At 35.3% G+C, this 19,105-nt stretch overlaps 4 protein-coding genes and 1 long non-coding RNA gene across 5 annotated transcripts; 2 read left to right on the plus strand and 3 right to left on the minus strand.

Moving 5' to 3' along the window:
* Nucleotides 1–1,605: 1,605 nt before the first annotated feature.
* Nucleotides 1,606–5,867, plus strand: Rabex-5 (Rabaptin-5-associated exchange factor for Rab5). The gene is made up of 9 exons (XM_076810384.1): nt 1,606–1,885; nt 2,280–2,395; nt 2,515–2,772; nt 3,856–3,985; nt 4,074–4,171; nt 4,252–4,508; nt 4,623–4,754; nt 4,832–5,077; nt 5,164–5,867. The coding sequence occupies exons 1-9, from the start codon at nt 1,713–1,715 to the stop codon at nt 5,554–5,556; spliced, it is 1,803 nt and encodes a 600-aa protein (XP_076666499.1). The 5' UTR covers nt 1,606–1,712; the 3' UTR covers nt 5,557–5,867.
* On the minus strand, nt 4,510–5,390 carry LOC143368084 (uncharacterized). The gene is made up of 2 exons (XR_013085137.1): nt 5,250–5,390; nt 4,510–5,089 (listed from the first exon to the last, which is right to left on the minus strand). It is a non-coding gene; the product is annotated as an uncharacterized LOC143368084 (long non-coding RNA).
* Nucleotides 5,868–6,351: 484 nt separating the features above from the next.
* Nucleotides 6,352–8,419, minus strand: Sicily (NADH dehydrogenase (ubiquinone) complex I, assembly factor 6 homolog sicily). Its single transcript, XM_076810436.1, has 4 exons — nt 8,029–8,419; nt 7,588–7,810; nt 7,102–7,497; nt 6,352–6,677 (listed from the first exon to the last, which is right to left on the minus strand). The coding sequence occupies exons 1-4, from the start codon at nt 8,136–8,138 to the stop codon at nt 6,498–6,500; spliced, it is 909 nt and encodes a 302-aa protein (XP_076666551.1). The 5' UTR covers nt 8,139–8,419; the 3' UTR covers nt 6,352–6,497.
* Nucleotides 8,420–10,078: 1,659 nt separating this feature from the next.
* LOC143368060 (guanine nucleotide-binding protein subunit beta-like protein 1) lies at nt 10,079–13,518 on the minus strand. Its single transcript, XM_076810430.1, has 5 exons — nt 12,670–13,518; nt 12,278–12,456; nt 11,198–11,516; nt 10,547–10,905; nt 10,079–10,100 (listed from the first exon to the last, which is right to left on the minus strand). Exons 1-4 carry the CDS (start codon nt 12,811–12,813, stop codon nt 10,603–10,605), a joined length of 945 nt encoding a protein of 314 aa, XP_076666545.1. The 5' UTR covers nt 12,814–13,518; the 3' UTR covers nt 10,079–10,100; nt 10,547–10,602.
* Nucleotides 13,519–14,818: 1,300 nt separating this feature from the next.
* Nucleotides 14,819–18,814, plus strand: LOC143367681 (THAP domain-containing protein 3-like). The gene is made up of 5 exons (XM_076809754.1): nt 14,819–15,013; nt 15,098–15,309; nt 15,420–15,503; nt 16,434–16,723; nt 16,972–18,814. Exons 1-4 carry the CDS (start codon nt 14,955–14,957, stop codon nt 16,721–16,723), a joined length of 645 nt encoding a protein of 214 aa, XP_076665869.1. The 5' UTR covers nt 14,819–14,954; the 3' UTR covers nt 16,972–18,814.
* Nucleotides 18,815–19,105: the final 291 nt, after the last annotated feature.

A 19,105-nucleotide genomic window follows, 5' to 3' on the forward strand; every position in this document is an offset into this window, starting at 1 on the left:
TTTCCATGGTACAACTTTATTCAACATCCTTTTCTCTTCCCTCTTCCTGGTAACTATAATCAAGGCGTGCTTTAGCACCTTAATAGAGCAAGGACCCAGTAGTTCATTCCAACCGCTCGGAGTGATCAACGGAAAGGTCCCTTAAGGACATAACAAGAGATAGAAAAAAATGTTTTCAGACAAAAGTTACTTATTTTAAAATTAGGGCTATCATTTAGTAACTTATAGATCTTACAATTCACGAATTGTAACCAAAAATTAAAATAAAACCGTGTTGCATCCCCGCCTAAGACGCCTCTGATTTTAACTGCCGGGGAACGTGGGCTTTTCCCAAAGACGTAAATGGTGGCTAACAATAAGTGCCACGGTTAATTTTGAAACGTTATATCTCGCAAATATAAGCAGATGTAGGAGAAAACAAATATTAATATTTGTATCCCAATGGTTCCATATGAACTGAAAGTATAATAATATTATACTGGCATTGGAATCTCGGTAACTTCGTGTCCACTCTTTCATCCCCTCTCGCTCGCTCTTCGGTTCTGTCACTCGCGCGCCATTAGCGGCTCGGAATCGTCGACGCTACGTCACTTCCGTTACACTAACATGTTCTATGTTAAAACTTACATTAAATTGTGAGTGGTAATTTTTCTTTAATCAATTCATAAACATTGCCTACTTTTGCGACCTCTAAACAGAAACATCCCCTTAATAGGCTTCTGTATTCGTGTCGCCGCGTCCTTACACACACATACAGGGTTATCCGTTAAAACTGCAACCTACGCTCGCGCGAACAGGTAAAATGGCAACAGCGCCTCACGGACGCATTCCACTACAACCATGCACCGGCCCCGCGTTCGGAGAGCTGCCAACAGGGAACGGCGGAAATCCCGTACGCTCGTACCTCTAAAAGCGGTGGGGGGAACTCACGCATGCGCGCGATGGGCGCCGCGACGTCGAACCAATCAACGCTAAGATGGGAAACGATGGGAAACGAAACGACACCAAGCCAACTAGCTAAGTCAAGTCAGGCCGCAGCCAACCAGCGTCTACAACCGATTCCCCGGCGACGCTGGTTGGCCGCGGCCTCACTTGACTTGGTAGATGATTTGGCTTGGCGCTGGCGTCGTTTCGTGAATTCGGCGTACAGTAGAATTCTGGCTCAAAAGAAATGACTCGTGGTTTTGGGAGGTAGAAATAATGAAAATATATATTTTATCGTTTTCAAACTACTACTCAAGACGCTACACGTGGCGTTTCTTTTATGTCTATATAGCGTTCTCTAGAATCTTCTTCTTCCATGGTCAACCTCGTCTATCTAGATGTCAAACCTGACGTGGCGACGGCGTACTTCGCACGTCGCTAGGCTGGGCGCCACAAAATAATTTCATCAGCGCCATCTGTTACCAAATTCTTTCATCTATATTGATCCCAGCGCCTCCGGTGGATTGTACCCTTAACTAAAGTTTGCCAACAGAATGATAAGAGGAGTGTATTATATATATTCGTATATCAATGGGCATAATTCATTTGGCAGAAATTTACGCATGCGCGTTCGCATTTACTTATCATTCGCATATCCAAGCAAAATACAATGCTTAATAGTTGTGTTACAAATGATGGTTTCAGACGTCAGGTGTGCATTTCCAAATAAAATGAAAATTGTATAAAAAAGGATAGTTCCGCAGTCGTACCGAGAGACGATTCTCGAAATGTACTCGACAAAAACACCGTCCTTGAGGATCGATGAAGCTGATCTTAAGTGCAAAAATGGTTGTGGATTTTATGGAAATGCCGAATGGGAGGGTTATTGTAGCAAATGTCATCGAGAGTATTTACAAAAACGAAGATCGCAAACAGAACATAATGTTCATGGACATGATGCGTATGTCTACTGATTAATATGTATTAAATGACGAAAAGCGTTTAAGAGATAAAATTTTTTTATTTTTTAATAAATTGAATCTATAAACGCGTTTAAAAAAAAAATACTCCGCAGATTCTGCATTTCTTTGTAACAAATTCGAAATTCATTTCATATTTGTTTTTCGATATTATTTTAACGTATACATATGCAGTCTATGATTATAACGTTAAATTTATTTCTCTTAAAAATTAAAAATAGAAGATATAGTTTTCAATTGAAAAAAGATAAATGTATATATGATTTGCGATTTCAAAATGTTTCATCAATGGAGATAATTTTTCGGCATTCAAGTTACATAAAATGTTTAAAACTTTTTCAATATCTTTAACGTCATATGTAATAATGTTTTTAGAAACTCCTCCAACAGAAGCACAGTTGGTGCTCAACAAAAATACGAGGAGAAGAAAGTACAACAGGAGAAAAAGTATAAGTTATTAAATATATCTTTTCGTAAGCCAGCTGCGAAAGGTATGTAATATTCAATATAAATTGAATCAGCAAGTAGTTTTTAAACCATGATAAATAGTTTGAATGTTTTGAAGTGTTTATTACAAGGTTTCTTGAAAGATATAATTTCTTATGAACAGCTCAAGGGTATCAAGAGTTACTTTACGAGCTAACAAAAGACAATCCAGATTTGGAGAAGATAAAAGCGGAGAATCGTGACCTAATAGTTATGATAGCTAAAACACCGGTGGAGAGAGACATCAGAAAATGCATGCATTCCTTTATAATCGATATACTTCAAAACAAAGATGTTAAAAGGATAGAGGAGCTTTCAGAGATCACACAGAACTTTTACCAAGTGTTTGCTAAACGCTTAGAAAACAGTACGAAGTATGCAGGTATTGTAAAAAGAAGTGGAAAGCGAAATTAATTTAAGTTGAAATTGGCTCGTTCCACGCAAAATTGGACACTTTTCGGAGTAACATTTCGGATTTTGGTGCAACTTGGATATGTTGTAGCCTTTAGGGATATATAAGCATATCTCGAAGGATTTTTCGAAATGTCAAAAATTGTGGATCTTACAGCTCTTTGAAATATAGTGTTTACTTTTTTCCAAAAATTATAAAAATGACCTTTTGGGTGCTTACAGTGGAGATATAAGAGTACCTAATAAAAATTATTTCACTTAATAAAAACGAATATTTGACCATTTATTTAGCAATTGTTCTTAACAAATGTAATTTTATAATTGAAGGCCCCTTTTTAAATATTTGGAAAAATAGGAGGATATAGCCCTGTTTGTCCTCTTTACGGACACGTTTTCGAAAACATGGGCACTTTAAAATTGGCCAAATGAAAATTAATTTAATGTAACGCTGCGTCGCCGGGCACCGACTCGACTGGTCGGTATACCTGATAGTCTTATACAGGATTCTCGAAAATGGTAAGCATTTGAAAAAAAAACTGAAGTAGGAAAACTCTTACTGTTTTTACATTCAATTAATTTTCATTTGGCCAATTTTAAAATGTCCACGTTTTTGAAAACGTGTCCGTAAAGAGGACAAACAGGGCTATATCCTCCTATTTTTCTAAATGTTTAAAAAGAGGCCTTCAATTATAAAATTGCATTTGTTAAGAACAATTGCTAAATAAATGGTCAAATATTCGTTTTTATTAAGTGAAATAATTTTTATTAGGTACTCTTATATCTCCACTGTAAGCACCCAAAAGGTCATTTTTATAATTTTTGGAAAAAAGTAAACACTATATTTCAAAGAGCTGTAAGATCCACAATTTTTGACATTTCGAAAAATCCTTCGAGATATGCTTATATATCCCTAAAGGCTACAACATATCCAAGTTGCACCAAAATCCGAAATGTTACTCCGAAAAGTGTCCAATTTTGCGTGGGATGACCCAATCGTTGATTCGTAAGAGATTCATTTAATGTAAACATATTAATGATTTTAATATTATTTTAGATTTAACACCCAAAGTTAAGGAGAAATTATTAGATTACATAGAAAGGTATACAATGACGTTACTCTACAGAATTCTCTTCTGTCCTCCTTTCACAAGCGACGAAGAAAAGGATTTGGCAATACAGAAACGGTTTGTTTTCTCTGTAAAACAAAATAAATGAGTTTGCGCGTAATAAAATGAAAGCTAAGTTTTAGATTAAAACGAAATATCTTTATAGAATCCGACAATTGAATTGGGTCAGTGGAAAGAATTTAGAGTGCCAAATACATGAAACTAGTTCTGAAGTTAGAGAACTCGTCTACAATTCCATAACAGGTTTGAGCTTAACGCATGTAACGTATACTTTAGTTCACCATCTTTACGATTATCCAATTTAATTGGCTAATATGTTACAGATTTGTTGAACATGGATTCTGCGAAAGCTCCGCAGGAAAAACTTTCGTGTGTTATTTATTGCTGTAGAAATATATTTTTAATGTTACAACAGTCCGTCGGCGGACCTGCGTCTGCCGATGAATTTCTTCCTGCTTTAATTTTCATTGTCTTAAAAGCCAATCCTGCTCGCCTGAAGAGCAACATTAATTTTATCACCAGATTCTGTAACGCGAGCAGACTGATGACTGGGGAAGGTGGATATTACTTCACGAATCTGGTAAAATTTCTGTGATATTTATTAAGAACAATATCTTTCTCGAATTACAATAAATCGAGAGAAAGAGACCCTTCCAATAAATTCCAACTAACACAGACAAACATAAATTCGTAGTGCTGCGCTGTATCTTTCATTGAGAACTTAACGGCAGAGTCGTTGAATATGGATGAGAAGGAGTTCAATGCTTACATGTCCGGGGAGCGCGTACCTGCCAATACCTGGGAATCTGCTCTAATGATATGCGAAGTACGTATGTAATGTTTTAATTTTAGTGTTAAACCAAGAGCGTCTTTTATATAACTTCCCCCAATTGTCTTGCACAGAGTTTGCACTTAATGTGCGAAGACATAACGCTTCTTGATGAAATGAAAGCCGAGGCCACGGAGATAATGAACGAGGCATTGGGCTTGAAGGAAAAGATGCTACAATTTCAGGAGGAAGTCGAATCGGAAATAAATACAGTTTTGGAAAGGACTCCGTTGTTGATCATGCACAGTCAAAGGTTGCCTACCAATTTGGACTGCGAAGATATTGAAAGTTACCAATTACCACCCCCTATTGTACCACAAGTAAATTATTTTCTGGAAATAATAATTCTCAACTAGTTTTTAAGACATGTCTACTATAAGCGGTTAATTCTGACGATCGATTATAGGTTTGCTCCGCTATAGTTAATAATTCCACGCAGCAAAGCGACGCGAGAACTTCGTTAATAGAAGATTGCGTTACACCGTCTCCTACCTTTGATTTCCCTTCGTTCATGGGTGACGACAGCTACGATGTTAGCAAAGCAGAGGATGAAACTAGCCTCATAAGTTTGGACACGCAATGTGACTTTGATACCCAGCAAGATAAATCTGCGAACGAATTGCTGACGGCTGCTCACTTAAATTTATCCTCTGCAACAGAATCAGAAAAAGAAGATTACCATGGATTTACTATTCAAGGTTCGAATATACCGACAATTCCGTGTAACACTGGAGATTCGTCTCTTAATTCCGCAGAAGTAGACTGTGAAAATTATACAAGTTATTTTCACAATGTATAATAAAAACACTTCGTTTCAATCATATATGAACCCTATGAAAAATGTTGCTTAATCTTCACGAATAAATCATATGATGTTATCAATGAAACGTATTCAATAATAATGTAAATAATTTAAGTTGTAATGATGCTACGAATGTTTGAATTGAATTTTAGTAAATAATTTTTTTTTATTAATTTCCATGTTAACGAGACTAAGTATTTATGTGTACATAAACTTAAATGAACATTGTATAACATTGTTGATGTACTAACATTAAAAGTTGTAATTTAATTTAGTAACATCGAATAATACACTACTTATGTATTTCATTTTCATTTATTTTGCACAAAGTAGGAAAAATGCTTTTAACCCTCGGAAGACGAATGGTGGATATGGCCGCGTAAAGGTGGAATCAGACGGCGCGTGAATCGACGAGCTTGCACGGCTCCCCCAGGTTCAGCAAGTCGGCTTGCCGAGCTTCAGTCGGCGAGCCATAAGCGATCTCACGGCGCGTGAATCGGCGATTTGCGCGCAAAGATCGCCGATTCACGCGCCATCTGATTCCACCTTAAGGGGACCTTCCGGTGTAGAGCCCAAAAAAATAGGTGATCTTTAGGAATTAATTAAATAAAAACTACTATATATAATTTAATGGGACTTTTTGCATTGTATTAAGGATGTTTTACATTATAGAAATATATTTTTTGCTTTATAATTAATCACTGCAGACGGCACTGGGGAGATGTTAAAGTCAAGGCGTCAAAAAATTGATCCAAATCGGTGGGACCTATATCTCCAAAAGTTATTATCCGATTCGACTGAAACTTTTTTTATTTTGAAGAATATACTTCTGGATAGGGTACTGGATCATAAATATTATACAATAGTTTAACTTATAATTCATTTCTTAAATATCATGCATATACACAGCGAGTCTAAATGTCATTTCCAAATGCATTTTAGTGCATCCATTTTCGCCAATACAAGCGTAGGGGAAGTAAGCTATTTCTCCTCTGTAATCTTGAGTCGAAGATATTAAAGTCTGCTTTCCTTAATTCGTTCAGGTAATTTTCCAAACAAACTATCGGTAAAAAAATCAAACCCACTTCTTTCTTCACCTTATTCTTCAGAGAAATTGCCTAAAAACAAAATCTTCATGAATTACTATATCATCCTTTCTCCTTTGTTTCCTCCTTCTAATTATCTAATTCGATTACAATCTCAATTCTAACAAGGGAACACCGCGAACCCGTACTCACCGATTGGAACGCAACTTTGTGGGTTTTTAGAGTGACTCAAAACAAGAACAACGGTGTCTTTCATTTGGGCCCTATCGCCCTTTAAGGGGGTGAAAACTAACCTCAAAGTCAAATTGGCACTTCCACTTTTTTCGCGTATAACTCTCAAAGTACAACAGACCGAAAAAAATGTTCCAAACAAAAGTTTAATGGTGCAATAAGCGCTACAAACTTGCGTTAACAAAATTTTGAAAAGAGTTTTTTTCGTCAGTTATATATTTTTTTTTTAACTCTTCGCAAGGGTTCCCTTGTAAGAAATACTCACTGCATCTAAATGCACTTTCCCACAAGAAGCAACATCATATATCGCATCTTGCAAATCTTTACTCGCTTCTCTCTGAAATACAGCCTCTGTAGAGACACCGTATTTCAATAAAATATCTTGCGGCAACATGTTCACTCTTCGCTTGGCGTTATATGGAATCGATCGAATTAAATTAACGATTCCATGTGCTTTGCCCATATGACTCGCAGCATGATCAGCATCAATGTTGGTTACGCCATGAGCTTCCAATATTAAGTAATAAACGGACGAAGTACTGTACTCTGCGTATTTCTCAATCGCACTTGTATCAGAGAACAAACAATTGTTAAGTCTTTCTAGACGGACGTCGATTAGACGTTTAAAATAATGCTTAGAAAGAGAGTGTTTCGGCAGAATCTATAAATCATCTTGTTATAAGCACATCATTATTTTTAATTTTCATAAAGCTCGTGATACTACAAAACTAATAAAAATACCCCATCGTACCCTATGCAATTCCAATGTAACAGGACTCCTCGGAGGATTTCCCTTATATACATTGTTTATTGCGTCCGTCCAAAATCTTAATCTCATCTCTCCTATTTTTTGTTCGTGCACTTGATCCTGTATTTGAGCAACCTCCACATTAAATGCACGAATCGCAAATGCAGCTGTTCGAGTTTCACGTGGTAACAATAATGTGCATAAAAAATTTTCGTAATCATGTTTCCTGGGAAATATTAATAGTAAAATATTGATAAGGTATTAAAATTTGTTCATTGTGTGAAAAGCATTCCAATTCAACTTTTCTGGAAATTTTCTGTAAATTGCAGGCAAACATCATCTATCATAGAATAGAACAAGATTTCACCTTCAACGACAATTAAAACAACTACAGTTTTAAAATATTTCATTCATAATTATTACGATCAACCGCGACATAACTACCTAACTAGGTCCAAACAATACTCAGCCGGTGTTTGCTTCGCAGCTGCACTTGAATACCTCGCAATTTGTAAGAACACATTTCGTTCGAGAAACAATAAACTTCCGTTCATAATGATTGTTTTATTAACAATGTAAATGTAAACCCAACCACGTTCGGGACAGATAAATTTAGCATCTCAGATAAATTGACTGTGATAATGTAGTATACTTTCTTCAAAAATACTCTGTTTCATTGTGGTATTTTCTAACGTAACACTGAATTTAATATTTTCTATAACTTCGAAATGTACGCATTAGAATTATAACATTCGTTGCAGTGAATTGTGGTAAGGTTAACATAAATACTCTATTACTTGAGATTTGTTTGCAACTGAAAATTCAATCGCACAGGCAGTAATGTTGTACGTATACAAAGTTCACTGGTGGATTTTAGAACGAAGTGTAGCAAAAATGTACGTAATAATTTAGAGACTTGTTGGTCGTGGTAGAAAATCTGTTAAGGTAAAGATAGTCTATCATTTACTTTAGAAGCTATCGAGTAATTATTTAAAGGAATAAAAAACGTTCGATATTTAATAGGGTCACCTCCACTATATTAAATAGTAGTAGGTAGTAATTAGATTTATTTTTTGCCTTTTGGCTTCAAAATGGGGTTAGGTACATGTGTTGCGTGTGTGTTTCTCGGGACGAATTTACGGAAGCCACCTTCATGCACAATCGTGCAATGCCGTGCCTGGCCAATTCAAGCCGTTTCTGACGCCAGCGCCACCGCTTGGCTAGGTTGGTTTGGCTCGACGGTGGCGCCGTTCGTTTCCCACCTTGGCGTTGATTGGTTATTCTCCCTCCGCGAAATAGTTTGATCATTCCTGTATTTTCCGCCGTTTTCTACTCACGGGTAATTTTTGTCTACCCGGGTACCCAGCGGGTCGGGTAGTAACAGCTCTATATAGTTCCTATAATTACCTCAGTTTTCTTAATCGGTGGCGACCTCCCTACTTTCCTCGCTTTTAAGAATTCTTCTATTTCCTTTTCGGCCCTTAACCTCTCCTGCTCCTCCTTGCCCTCCCGTTTCCTCTTGCCGTTCACCTTATGTATTTCTCCTGTATTTTCTCTACTTTTCCTGTTTTTTTTCCCGCAATTTCTATCGCATACACAAGCTCTATCCGAAATACTTTTGTATCAATTTATCAGTGAGTTTTCTATGAATGAAAAATATATATTTGCCTATTTTCCTTCAGTCATTCGCTTTAAACTTTTCTTATTCTCGATAGAATATGAACGAATCTGAATTTACTATGAACTTTAAATACGATCCACGCCAACTCTATGTAAGATCATTACTCCAATAAAGTATAAGTACATGTGTCAAAGACCATAATTTTTTTACCACTTTCCTCTTATAAAGCATTGTTATAGATTTATCTCTGCGTTTTGAAGTTGATAAAAGATTTTGAATTTTATGTTATTCCTTTGATCTTCTTCATACTTGTAAGAGAATAACTAATGGTCACTGAGAGGCGGTATTGGGTGATTATGGAAGGGATTACTTAAGGGGGTATTCGGGTCTGACGAGGCGTTTCCGTCGCGTCATTTCGGAATTTTTTTACAAAGAACCCATCAATTTTATTATTATTTAGTTTATTGCTACATGTTTATTGATGTTTGAACTATCTTTACAAATTTTGTCAATAGAAAAAAAATTAAAATCAAACTCAGTTGCCTGCTTTAAAGTAATGGTGAAAAAAAAACATGGTGTCACGGTGCCCATGATTGGGCTCGTTCTACTGATCTATAACAAAAAATGAAAAGAGATTCTTTATCCATATGCCTGTGGCTATCGTCCCTACCAGAATGATAAAAAATATTGAAAATTAAGCAAATGGCGGCGGTTTGAAAATTAAGTTTTGATTTTCGCACAATTTTTCAACTTTAAAGGTCTGTGAAAGTTTAAAAACAAAATATTTTATCATAATTCTGGTAGGGACGATAGCCACATGTGTGCTGATAATATATGCAAAACTTGGACTGAGTTAAAAATATTTAAAATATTTATATACATAAAGTAGGAATGTCTTAAGCCGGGAATCCACCAGTAAGCTAAGCTAAGCTAAGCTAAGCTAAGCTAAGCTAAGCTAAGCTATGCGATGCTATGCTATGCTATGCTATGCTATGCTATGGTACGTTTTAAAAAAATTAACTTTAACACATTCTTATGGAACCGTTTCCACCAAAAGCTACGTTAAAACATAGCATCGCATAGCATAGCTTAGCTTAGCTTCCCGGTGGATTTGTGGCTTTAGGCCCGGTGTTGACAAGCGGCTTGCGTAAGTTTGCCGCCACGGCAACCTTCCGCGCGCGTTTTAGCGGAACATAAATTTATATGAAGCAGTTCGCACGGGACGCTAAGTTTTGCGGCTACTAGACTGTATGTTTGCGTTCGTTTTGGCGAACGCACGTATTACTTCACCGCAATTGAATGCAGCGACAAACTACCGCAAACCGCTCGTCTGCTCCGGGCCTTAGACTGCTTATATCGATAGAATCTTAATTCGAATCACAATTTAACAACAAAGTTTAGTTGTATATATCCCATAAGGCAATATATCCATCTTTTGCACCAGTAGCCATCAAACATTTATTATCATATGTTTTCACTCTCTGCGAGGAATAAGCAATGTCTTGGACTATATCTCTATGTTGGTCTAAAACAGCCAGTGGCTTTAAACTTTTCCCAGAAAATATTCTAACTTTGCTATCCCAGCCTCCCACGGCCACAATTTTTGCATCAGGCCTTATCGTGATCACAGAAGTGCCAGAATTCTTCAGGGTAACTATCTTTTCATCGTGTAGCGAGTGATTTTCTGATAAACTAAACACCTATAAGTAACGAATTTATGATTAAGCTTTGTAATTTTAATTATTTCTCAGATTTTGAATGTTAATCGTAATGATATAACAAACAATTAATAATTATATTTTATATCATAGTAAACCAAGGATAGAAACGGTTCCGAAAATAACTGTTTCAAACAGTTGTGTATCGGTTCTAACCAGGGTTTTAAACCCCTGTAATAAATTATTAATGCTTATTTAATAAATATAAGTAAGTACTTTCTTAATCGATCTTTTTTGCTTTATCGTAAAATTTAATTAATATCAAATGTTGTACCTGTAATTGATTAGAAGGGCCACCAATGATTCCTTTCATCGACGTAGTATCAAAATCCAAAGCTATTGGGCATGCCTCTACTGTCAAAGAACTCAAACTGCTTTTTTGCCTAACGTCCCATAAAATCAATTTGCCTCCTTCGTAACCAACCAAAATTAATTTCTCATCTTTCAATGGCTTAATTACCATTACATCCCCCAGCTTTTCGAAATCCGATGGATTCAATTTCAGATTTACATTAAATGTACTTTTCGATAACAGCCCAACATTAGATTCCTCAAGTGGTACAACTATTTCGTTTTCAGAAAACGCTTGAATCCTGCCACAGTTAGTTCAGGTTGATTGTACTAAAAAACTTATTACTCATGTTTATAAAAATTAATAAAAAATAAGATGTTTTGTATTATAATTGTACTTTTCTCGGTAATAAGTAATATGTATTAAAGAGTTATAACGATGATGCCTCCTATTGTACAATATGATTTTCTATATATGCCCATTACCAGTTAAAAAAAATTTCATGCATCTTATTAGAATATCTTCGATTCCGTGTACTTTTAATTCAGAAACGGATAAACGAATAGCAATGAGTGTAAAGGAAGAATAAATAAGAAATAGAACTTATTTTAAGAACTAGGGTGTAAATAATTGTCTGTAAAAATAGAATATTTCGTAAAACACTTATATACAAAATACTCTATGGTGGCAGTGTGCAAATCTCGAACTAAGTTACTGCAGCTGGAATGGAATGTTTATTTGAGGTTTACTGATACTATTGTGTTCCGAAATATTTATTTACATAATATTAAAGAATGCATACTATACCTACTGCAAAAAATTTAAGCCTCAGGGAGTTTTGATAAAATAATAATTTCAAGTGTACAGTTAAGGGAAGAAGAGAAATTTCGTTTGTTTAATAAAAGATAATATACGAAACAACAGAGAAGCGAAATCTAAAATATTAATCAAATATAAACTTTTTCAATATTCATAAACGAATTCCATTAAGAAGTATAGAGACATTTTGGACCAAGTGTGCGCAGACTATGTTATTTCTATATGTATACATATGTAGAATACCTGCAATAATGATAATTGTTTATGTTAACATTTCTGTATGCAATCCATTCAGTCTCTGCTTTTTTATATGCCCTTATCAAACCAGACTTATGGTGTATAAATAAATGGTCATCCTTTAAAGTCTGCAGACTCAAACAAGAATCGTTCCCAGATTTGATCCGACCAAATTCTCTATGTGTCTTAAACATACAGAACAATTATGTTACGTATGCAAAACTTTATTTTACCTGGAGAATTTTATAAAATCAACCATAACGTTTCCATGTGTAATTTAATTTCCTGCATTACAGATATCTCATGGAAACTTAGAAAAATTCTAAAAAGCCCACAGATTAAACATGGATTAATTTCATTGAAATAGAAAAACAAGTATATCCAAATGTTTTATTTACTTTTAAATCCCAAATATGAACGTTGCCTGTATCGGTTCCTGCATAAAGATGCTCTGTAACAGAGTTCATTTGAAACAGGACACAATAGACGCAGCCCATATCACCACGGAAAATATATCTTGGATCTGGGGGTGGTCTTGCCATTGAAACAAATTTTTTGCAATGTCACTATTGTGACCTCTACCAGATACAAAAGTTTTTTATCCGCTTTTAGGGAATTTTTAAAATAAATGCTTTAGTACAGGTGTTTGATATAATCTACAGGAGAAGTATTTAGTATCATATGCAGTTTTTTAATTATTCAAATCGACGAGTAATTTAATATTCATTTTTTAACTAAATTTTAAGTGAAAAGTAGGTTATAAACCCGGTAAGTTAAGTACTTTATGTACGTTGAGAAATTTATTTCAAATAGTTTACAGAAAATTATTTTAAGTCAGTCTTCGTTGTATTTGGAAATAAATAGAATATAAATGAGAGTCTAATCATGAGACTACCCCCTGCCTCTGGATCACTCAATGCTTCAGGCGTGCAAACTAACCTTTCTTTCCGTGTATCTAATATCTATTATTCTTATTACAGGCTTTATAAGTATGCTGCATACATTGCTTAAAGTACCCAGCATTGCCCGGGTAAAACTTAAATTATCACAAAGGGTAAGGGGATAAAATCGGAGGGGAGGGTTCGCCGTTGGGGAGCCCGGGTCAGTGGTGGGTTCGTATTTTACTTAACGTAGAAAAGTGAATTTTCTACGTGTAGAATAAGACGTAGTAAATAGCTTAAATTTATTACGTTCATGTACTTTACTGAATGAAATAATATTGTTTGAAAAAACCGTTGACATAACCTGCATAGACATATTGTATTCAGAATTGACTCCCCTCTAGGAAGTGATCGGTATAACCCACGACGTAAGAAAGATAGGTGGACCGACTACGCTACCCCCACCACAAAACTGCTGTGATCTTAAAGAAAAAGTTACTTGTCCCTCCTGCAGAGGGTATTAGTGTAACATGTGAATAATATCACGTTTACTTCCTTATGTTTCTTTTACACCGTGCCATAACCACGTATTAATACCAAGTGGGTTTCAAAATTTGTAATGACTTCATGCACCTCCAATAAAAAGTTTTATAAAGTAAAATATTTTAACTTTTAAAATTAATTAAACTGAGATAATGAGAGTCGGTTAACGACCAAATATTTATCCTTATGTAAAATGCTTATTTTATGAGGATAAATTATACTTAGGATAATATTATAATAAACACACATTAAAACGTTGTTTCAATTATACAAATATTTATTTATTTGTTGTACGTACAGTTTCAGTACCTTTTACATCGCATATATTAAAATGTTCTTCGCAAATATAAGAATTTGGCGTTATTTTTTAATTAAGGAGCTCCGACCACTTATTTAAACTGTCAGCACACTTTGGTGCCTTGAAATGGGTGATATTCACAGCACTTGATTGTTTATTGTAACGACCTTTTACACAACACTGCCATCCCATATTACCAATGTTCGTTTTCCCTTGTAAAAGAAACATAAGGAAGTAAACGTGATATTGTTCACATGTTACACTAATACCCTCTGCAGGAGGGACAATTAACTTTTCCTATAAGATCACAGGAGTAGACCTCCAAAAAGTTGGCCCCTCATTGGGGAATAAATCAATTTCTTGTTTACGCAATCGTTTGTACATCATTGTTCATTAATTTATATTATTTGTTCATCAATTACCGATTTATATTAAATTAAACAAATTTGGCTGAAACCTTTTTAAACGATTTGGGATTTTAAACGAACTTTTTAAAGTTGGGCATTATTATAACACGTCCGTGCTTTTACAACTACGGTGATGAATTGAGAGGCAAAGAAACAGGCTTCTTCGTACGTTTGTTCCTCTTTCTAAATTAATGCATTGTTTTCCAAGCGATAAAGAAGGAGGCGAAGACAAATTTCTAATGTAATAAATTTCATCCTTAACTCTTTAAAGTTCGAACTTCGTGCTTAAACAGCTTGCGCTAAACGCCGCTAGGGCGAGGATCTCAACAAGAATAAACTGCATTCGCCCTCTGAAGGACGCCCGAGGCACTATGTTTCTCGATTCACATGTATGCTTATTCCACGCTATCGGACGCCCTTACTTGCACTTACTTGCTATCAGCTACATCGGTGCAAGGGGAGTTAATTCATTTTGCGTGCAACGAAATAACGAACGATGTTTTGTAACACTCTTGCGACTTGTGTTAAATTGTGTTTCACAGAGTAGAGAAAAAATGCATAGGTGTGTAATTTGCAAAAGGGAAAAGCGTACAACAGGATTCTCCTTTCATAAGTAAGTACGAGTTAATATCAATATAAGTGCATACATACAGTTTTATGCATGTTAAGATTTCTAACTGTATAATACATTGTTTAGATTTCCAAAAGATTTGAAGCAGTTGCATCTGTGGCTTATAAATATCGGCAAAGAAAATTACACTCCTAAGCCTAACTCTGTAGTCTGTTCGGAGCATTTTGCTCCAGAGTGTTTAGAGCAGAAATTCAATCTTGTTAGATTGAAGAAGGGTAGCGTTCCGACTATTTGTATAGAGAAGAATCATGCACCTATTGTACATAAACCATTATCAGGTAATACCAACAAAACATTATTGAAACTACGACTGGGTTTATATTTAATCGTACTAAAACGTGGTCAACATAATTTTATGATAATTAATTTTTACTTTCGATTATTATAGATGAAAATATGACCATAGAAGATGAGCATAAACCCACACTTACAGCTGAAGCATCAATTGAATCTCATGGCTCCTATACAGAAGGTATATATACAATACAGATTGTATTCAACATCGATTTCAATATTTGGCTATACTTCCGAATGACCCCAGTGGCCGATCGACATGAGGTTTGAGGGAAAGGGTGGGGAGGGTGTTTGGACCCTAAATCTAAAATTGTTGCTTCGGGAATTTATTAGTTTCCAAGATATTAATAAAAAAACTTAGTATGTCTGTTAACTTAATCCGACATAACGCATTCCATTTTCCAACTTGTCCCGGGTATTAGTATTGGTTGGGGCTAGACTAGTGCGGGGGGCGCGCTCCCGCTCGCGGGCGAGTAAAGCGTGATAGCGAACCGATATGATTCGGGGTGTTGATGGGCATCCGCAAGTTTCTGGTTCAAATCTCTAAACTCACATCAGTTCGCTATCATGTTTTACGCGCCCCCGGCACTAATCTAGCCCCAACCAATACTAATATCTGGGATAAGTTGGAAAGTGGAATGCGTTGCGTCGGAATAAATCAACAGAAGTTTTTCGCAAATATCTCGGAAACGAAGGTCGTGCGACCGGTTCTATCGGCGCACCGGTTCGGTCTATTTTTAAGAGATTAAATAAAAGCTATTGTGCAAATTTTAAGATTAAATTTCCAACGTTTCGGTTAGTATTGCGACCATTATCAAGGAAAGAATTAAATCAGAAAGAAAACTGCGTCTGCTTTTATAAATTTGGCTCGTGTTAAACGTGCGAACGTACGAGTCGGTTGGAGAGTGACCGACTCGTACGTTCGCACGTTTAACAACTGACCGAAACGTTGGAAATTTAATCTTAAAATTTGCACAATAGCTTTTATTTAATCTCTTAAAAATAGACCGAACCGATGCGCCGATAGCATTTACTTTTAAGTTTTAAAAATTCTTTACGGTCGGAATTCTAAATCATTTTATTACCGATATTATCTTAAAATTCATAGGTCCTGAAATACATGCACTAGAAAGAAATGCAACTAGCGGGAAGCAGACAACCCCTCGTACACAGTCTAGGAAACTAGTAGAAAATGATCATCCTTATACTTACACGCCTGGGAGTTACAGAATAAAGTTAAATAGTATGTATAAAAGTCTACACGTAGCTCGTAATTCAAACCGAGTTTTAAAACAAAAAGTAAAGCGACTACAAACAACAGTTTCCTCGTTAAAAGAATTGGTACGGAGACTAAAAGATCACATGAAGAACGGCAGGTCAATGACCAGTGGCACATAGGTATGTAAGGCCACGCAGTCACCGTTCAGAAACGACAAATTTTCAAGCATTAATAACTAAGAAACGAAGCCTTCACCGCACTTTTGTTAATACTTTCATTTTCGTCTTATTTTGTCGTATAGGTTTATCATCCATTTCGTTTTCTACTATCTGTTGCCGAACACTGCATAACAATTAGCCGTAATGATACCGAATTACAACCGTTTGCCTTATTTGCTTTTTATTCCTCATTTTACATTTTTCTGTAGATCGGCGCTATGAATCTGAATGTATACAAGTCATTTATGTACCAACCAAATGACTTGTACAAAAAGAGAGAGTGACCTACGATCATTGATCTCTATAGAACAGTGCCTATCAGTATTACAAAATTCGTAAGTGTATCCTACACCTCAAAGCTAATAAAAAACATTTTGATAGACATAAATCTTAAAAATTTTGTAATTGTATTTATGTATTATTGTACAGGGTGTAAACAAATCATTTGTCGCAGCTTTCACAAGTGATTCTACACGTTGGGATCGGTGGAGTACTATTGAAAAAATTTGTCGCAAAATTGACCCCGACTCCCTAATTCAGGGTTAATTTTTTTATTGTATTGCGTGTTTGACTCACTGAAAGGATGGAAAGTGTCAAAGGAATTATGTTCAAAAGAATATCTTATCAATGAACAAAAAATAATTTATGATGTAACAGGAGACAGAAGGGTGATAAGCTTTTCCGTCTCCATGTCTTAATAGTTGGCTCTTGAGCTGATCGCGTCCGATTTTTGCCGAGCTGACCCGAATTCGCAAACGCATTGTTTTCTCAAACAAATGAAAAATGTTTTCATCAAATACATGGATCACTTCATCTATGCCAAAAATTTATCAATAATTTTTTTTAGAAAACGGTGCGTTTGCAACAAGTGGTTCCTTTTAGACATTTTTTCCTTTCGGCGAGCAGAATATGTTGATATAAAAAAAATTGACATTAATTTTCAGTGGTATAAACGATTTTGCAGCAAGTTTTTTTTACAAATCTTTACCTATCCAGATGTGTAGATTCACCCCTGAAAGCACTGACCATCACTTTTTTAACAACCTGTGCATATATGTACTTTAAATTGTATTTCTACATATATTTTATACATATGTTCAATATTTATACGAAATATATATTTAAATTTATAAGTTAAATCAGTTGAATAAATTATATATACTACATGTATTTTTTATGCAACATTATACTTATATGTATAGTGTATGTATAGTGTATTATATACTATTTATATACTATATCTCAGTGCTTTCCTCGTCAAAATTTCGGATTGATTTATAGTTTACGCTTTCTGTTTTCCGTAAGAGATACAGATTTTACAATTTTCGTTACAAATTGTGCGAGTAATAAGCATACATGTGAATCCAGAAAGGTGGCATGGGGTCGTTTTTAAATTATGTAAGGCTTTTTGAGGGGAGGGGTCACGGATTACTTACGTGTTCTTACAAAGGGAAGGAGAGGGAGTCAGGCAACGTCTTACGTAATATGTTTTTAACCTAATTTTCAATACCAGTAGCCTGAAAAACGATGCTTCATTGCACACACGAAACCGAGTTAAATTAATTATATAAACGTTTAATAGAATTTTAATAACTGAAGAAATGCAATGTAAAAAATATTACGTAAGGAAGGGAGGATGTTGAAATAAAAAGTTTTACACATTCTTATACTGAGTGTGGGGGGGGGTAAGAAATCGCAAAAATTACCCTTACGTAATTTAACGACAGTCCCTATGTAGGTACATGCACCCACAATCCAAATTCGAAGTTAATCTTGAAGACAAAACGAATTATGACAAAACTTTATTTTATATTTTTTACTCATTTTTTTCATGTAGAATCACCACCCCACCGCTTGATGTACCACCGTTTACGAAACACTCTGTATAGTTAAAGTTAAATTCATTTTCAGTAATAAGAATTCAAAATTGCTTACTGTCGAGGAAAATATTAACAAACTATAATCCTAGATTATAAAAATATGATTTAAAACGTATGTACAGTGTAATTTACTATACAAGTATGTACACATTAAACGCAGTTATAATACTTACTTTTGTCATTTATTTCTTGTCTGAGAACGTAAATATATTTTTATAGAAACATATAAGTAAATCGCTCCCTTCGATTTATTCAAAAATATAAAAATTTATTTATACGATATCATAGAACAGAGTTGCACACGGTGACGCTTTTACAGTGGCGGATTTAACAGGGCGGCTGATGAGCAGTTGCCGCCTTGGTCCCAGCCCAGGAGGCCCCCAGAAAAAAATATGATTAGGTATATGTACTATTATACTTGGCCTGTTTTTAATAAACTACTTCTTCATTTTCCCGAAAAAAT

Source organism: Andrena cerasifolii, chromosome 4 (genome assembly GCF_050908995.1).
Source record: "Andrena cerasifolii isolate SP2316 chromosome 4, iyAndCera1_principal, whole genome shotgun sequence".
In the NCBI taxonomy this organism is placed as follows: Eukaryota; Metazoa; Arthropoda; class Insecta; order Hymenoptera; family Andrenidae; genus Andrena; species Andrena cerasifolii.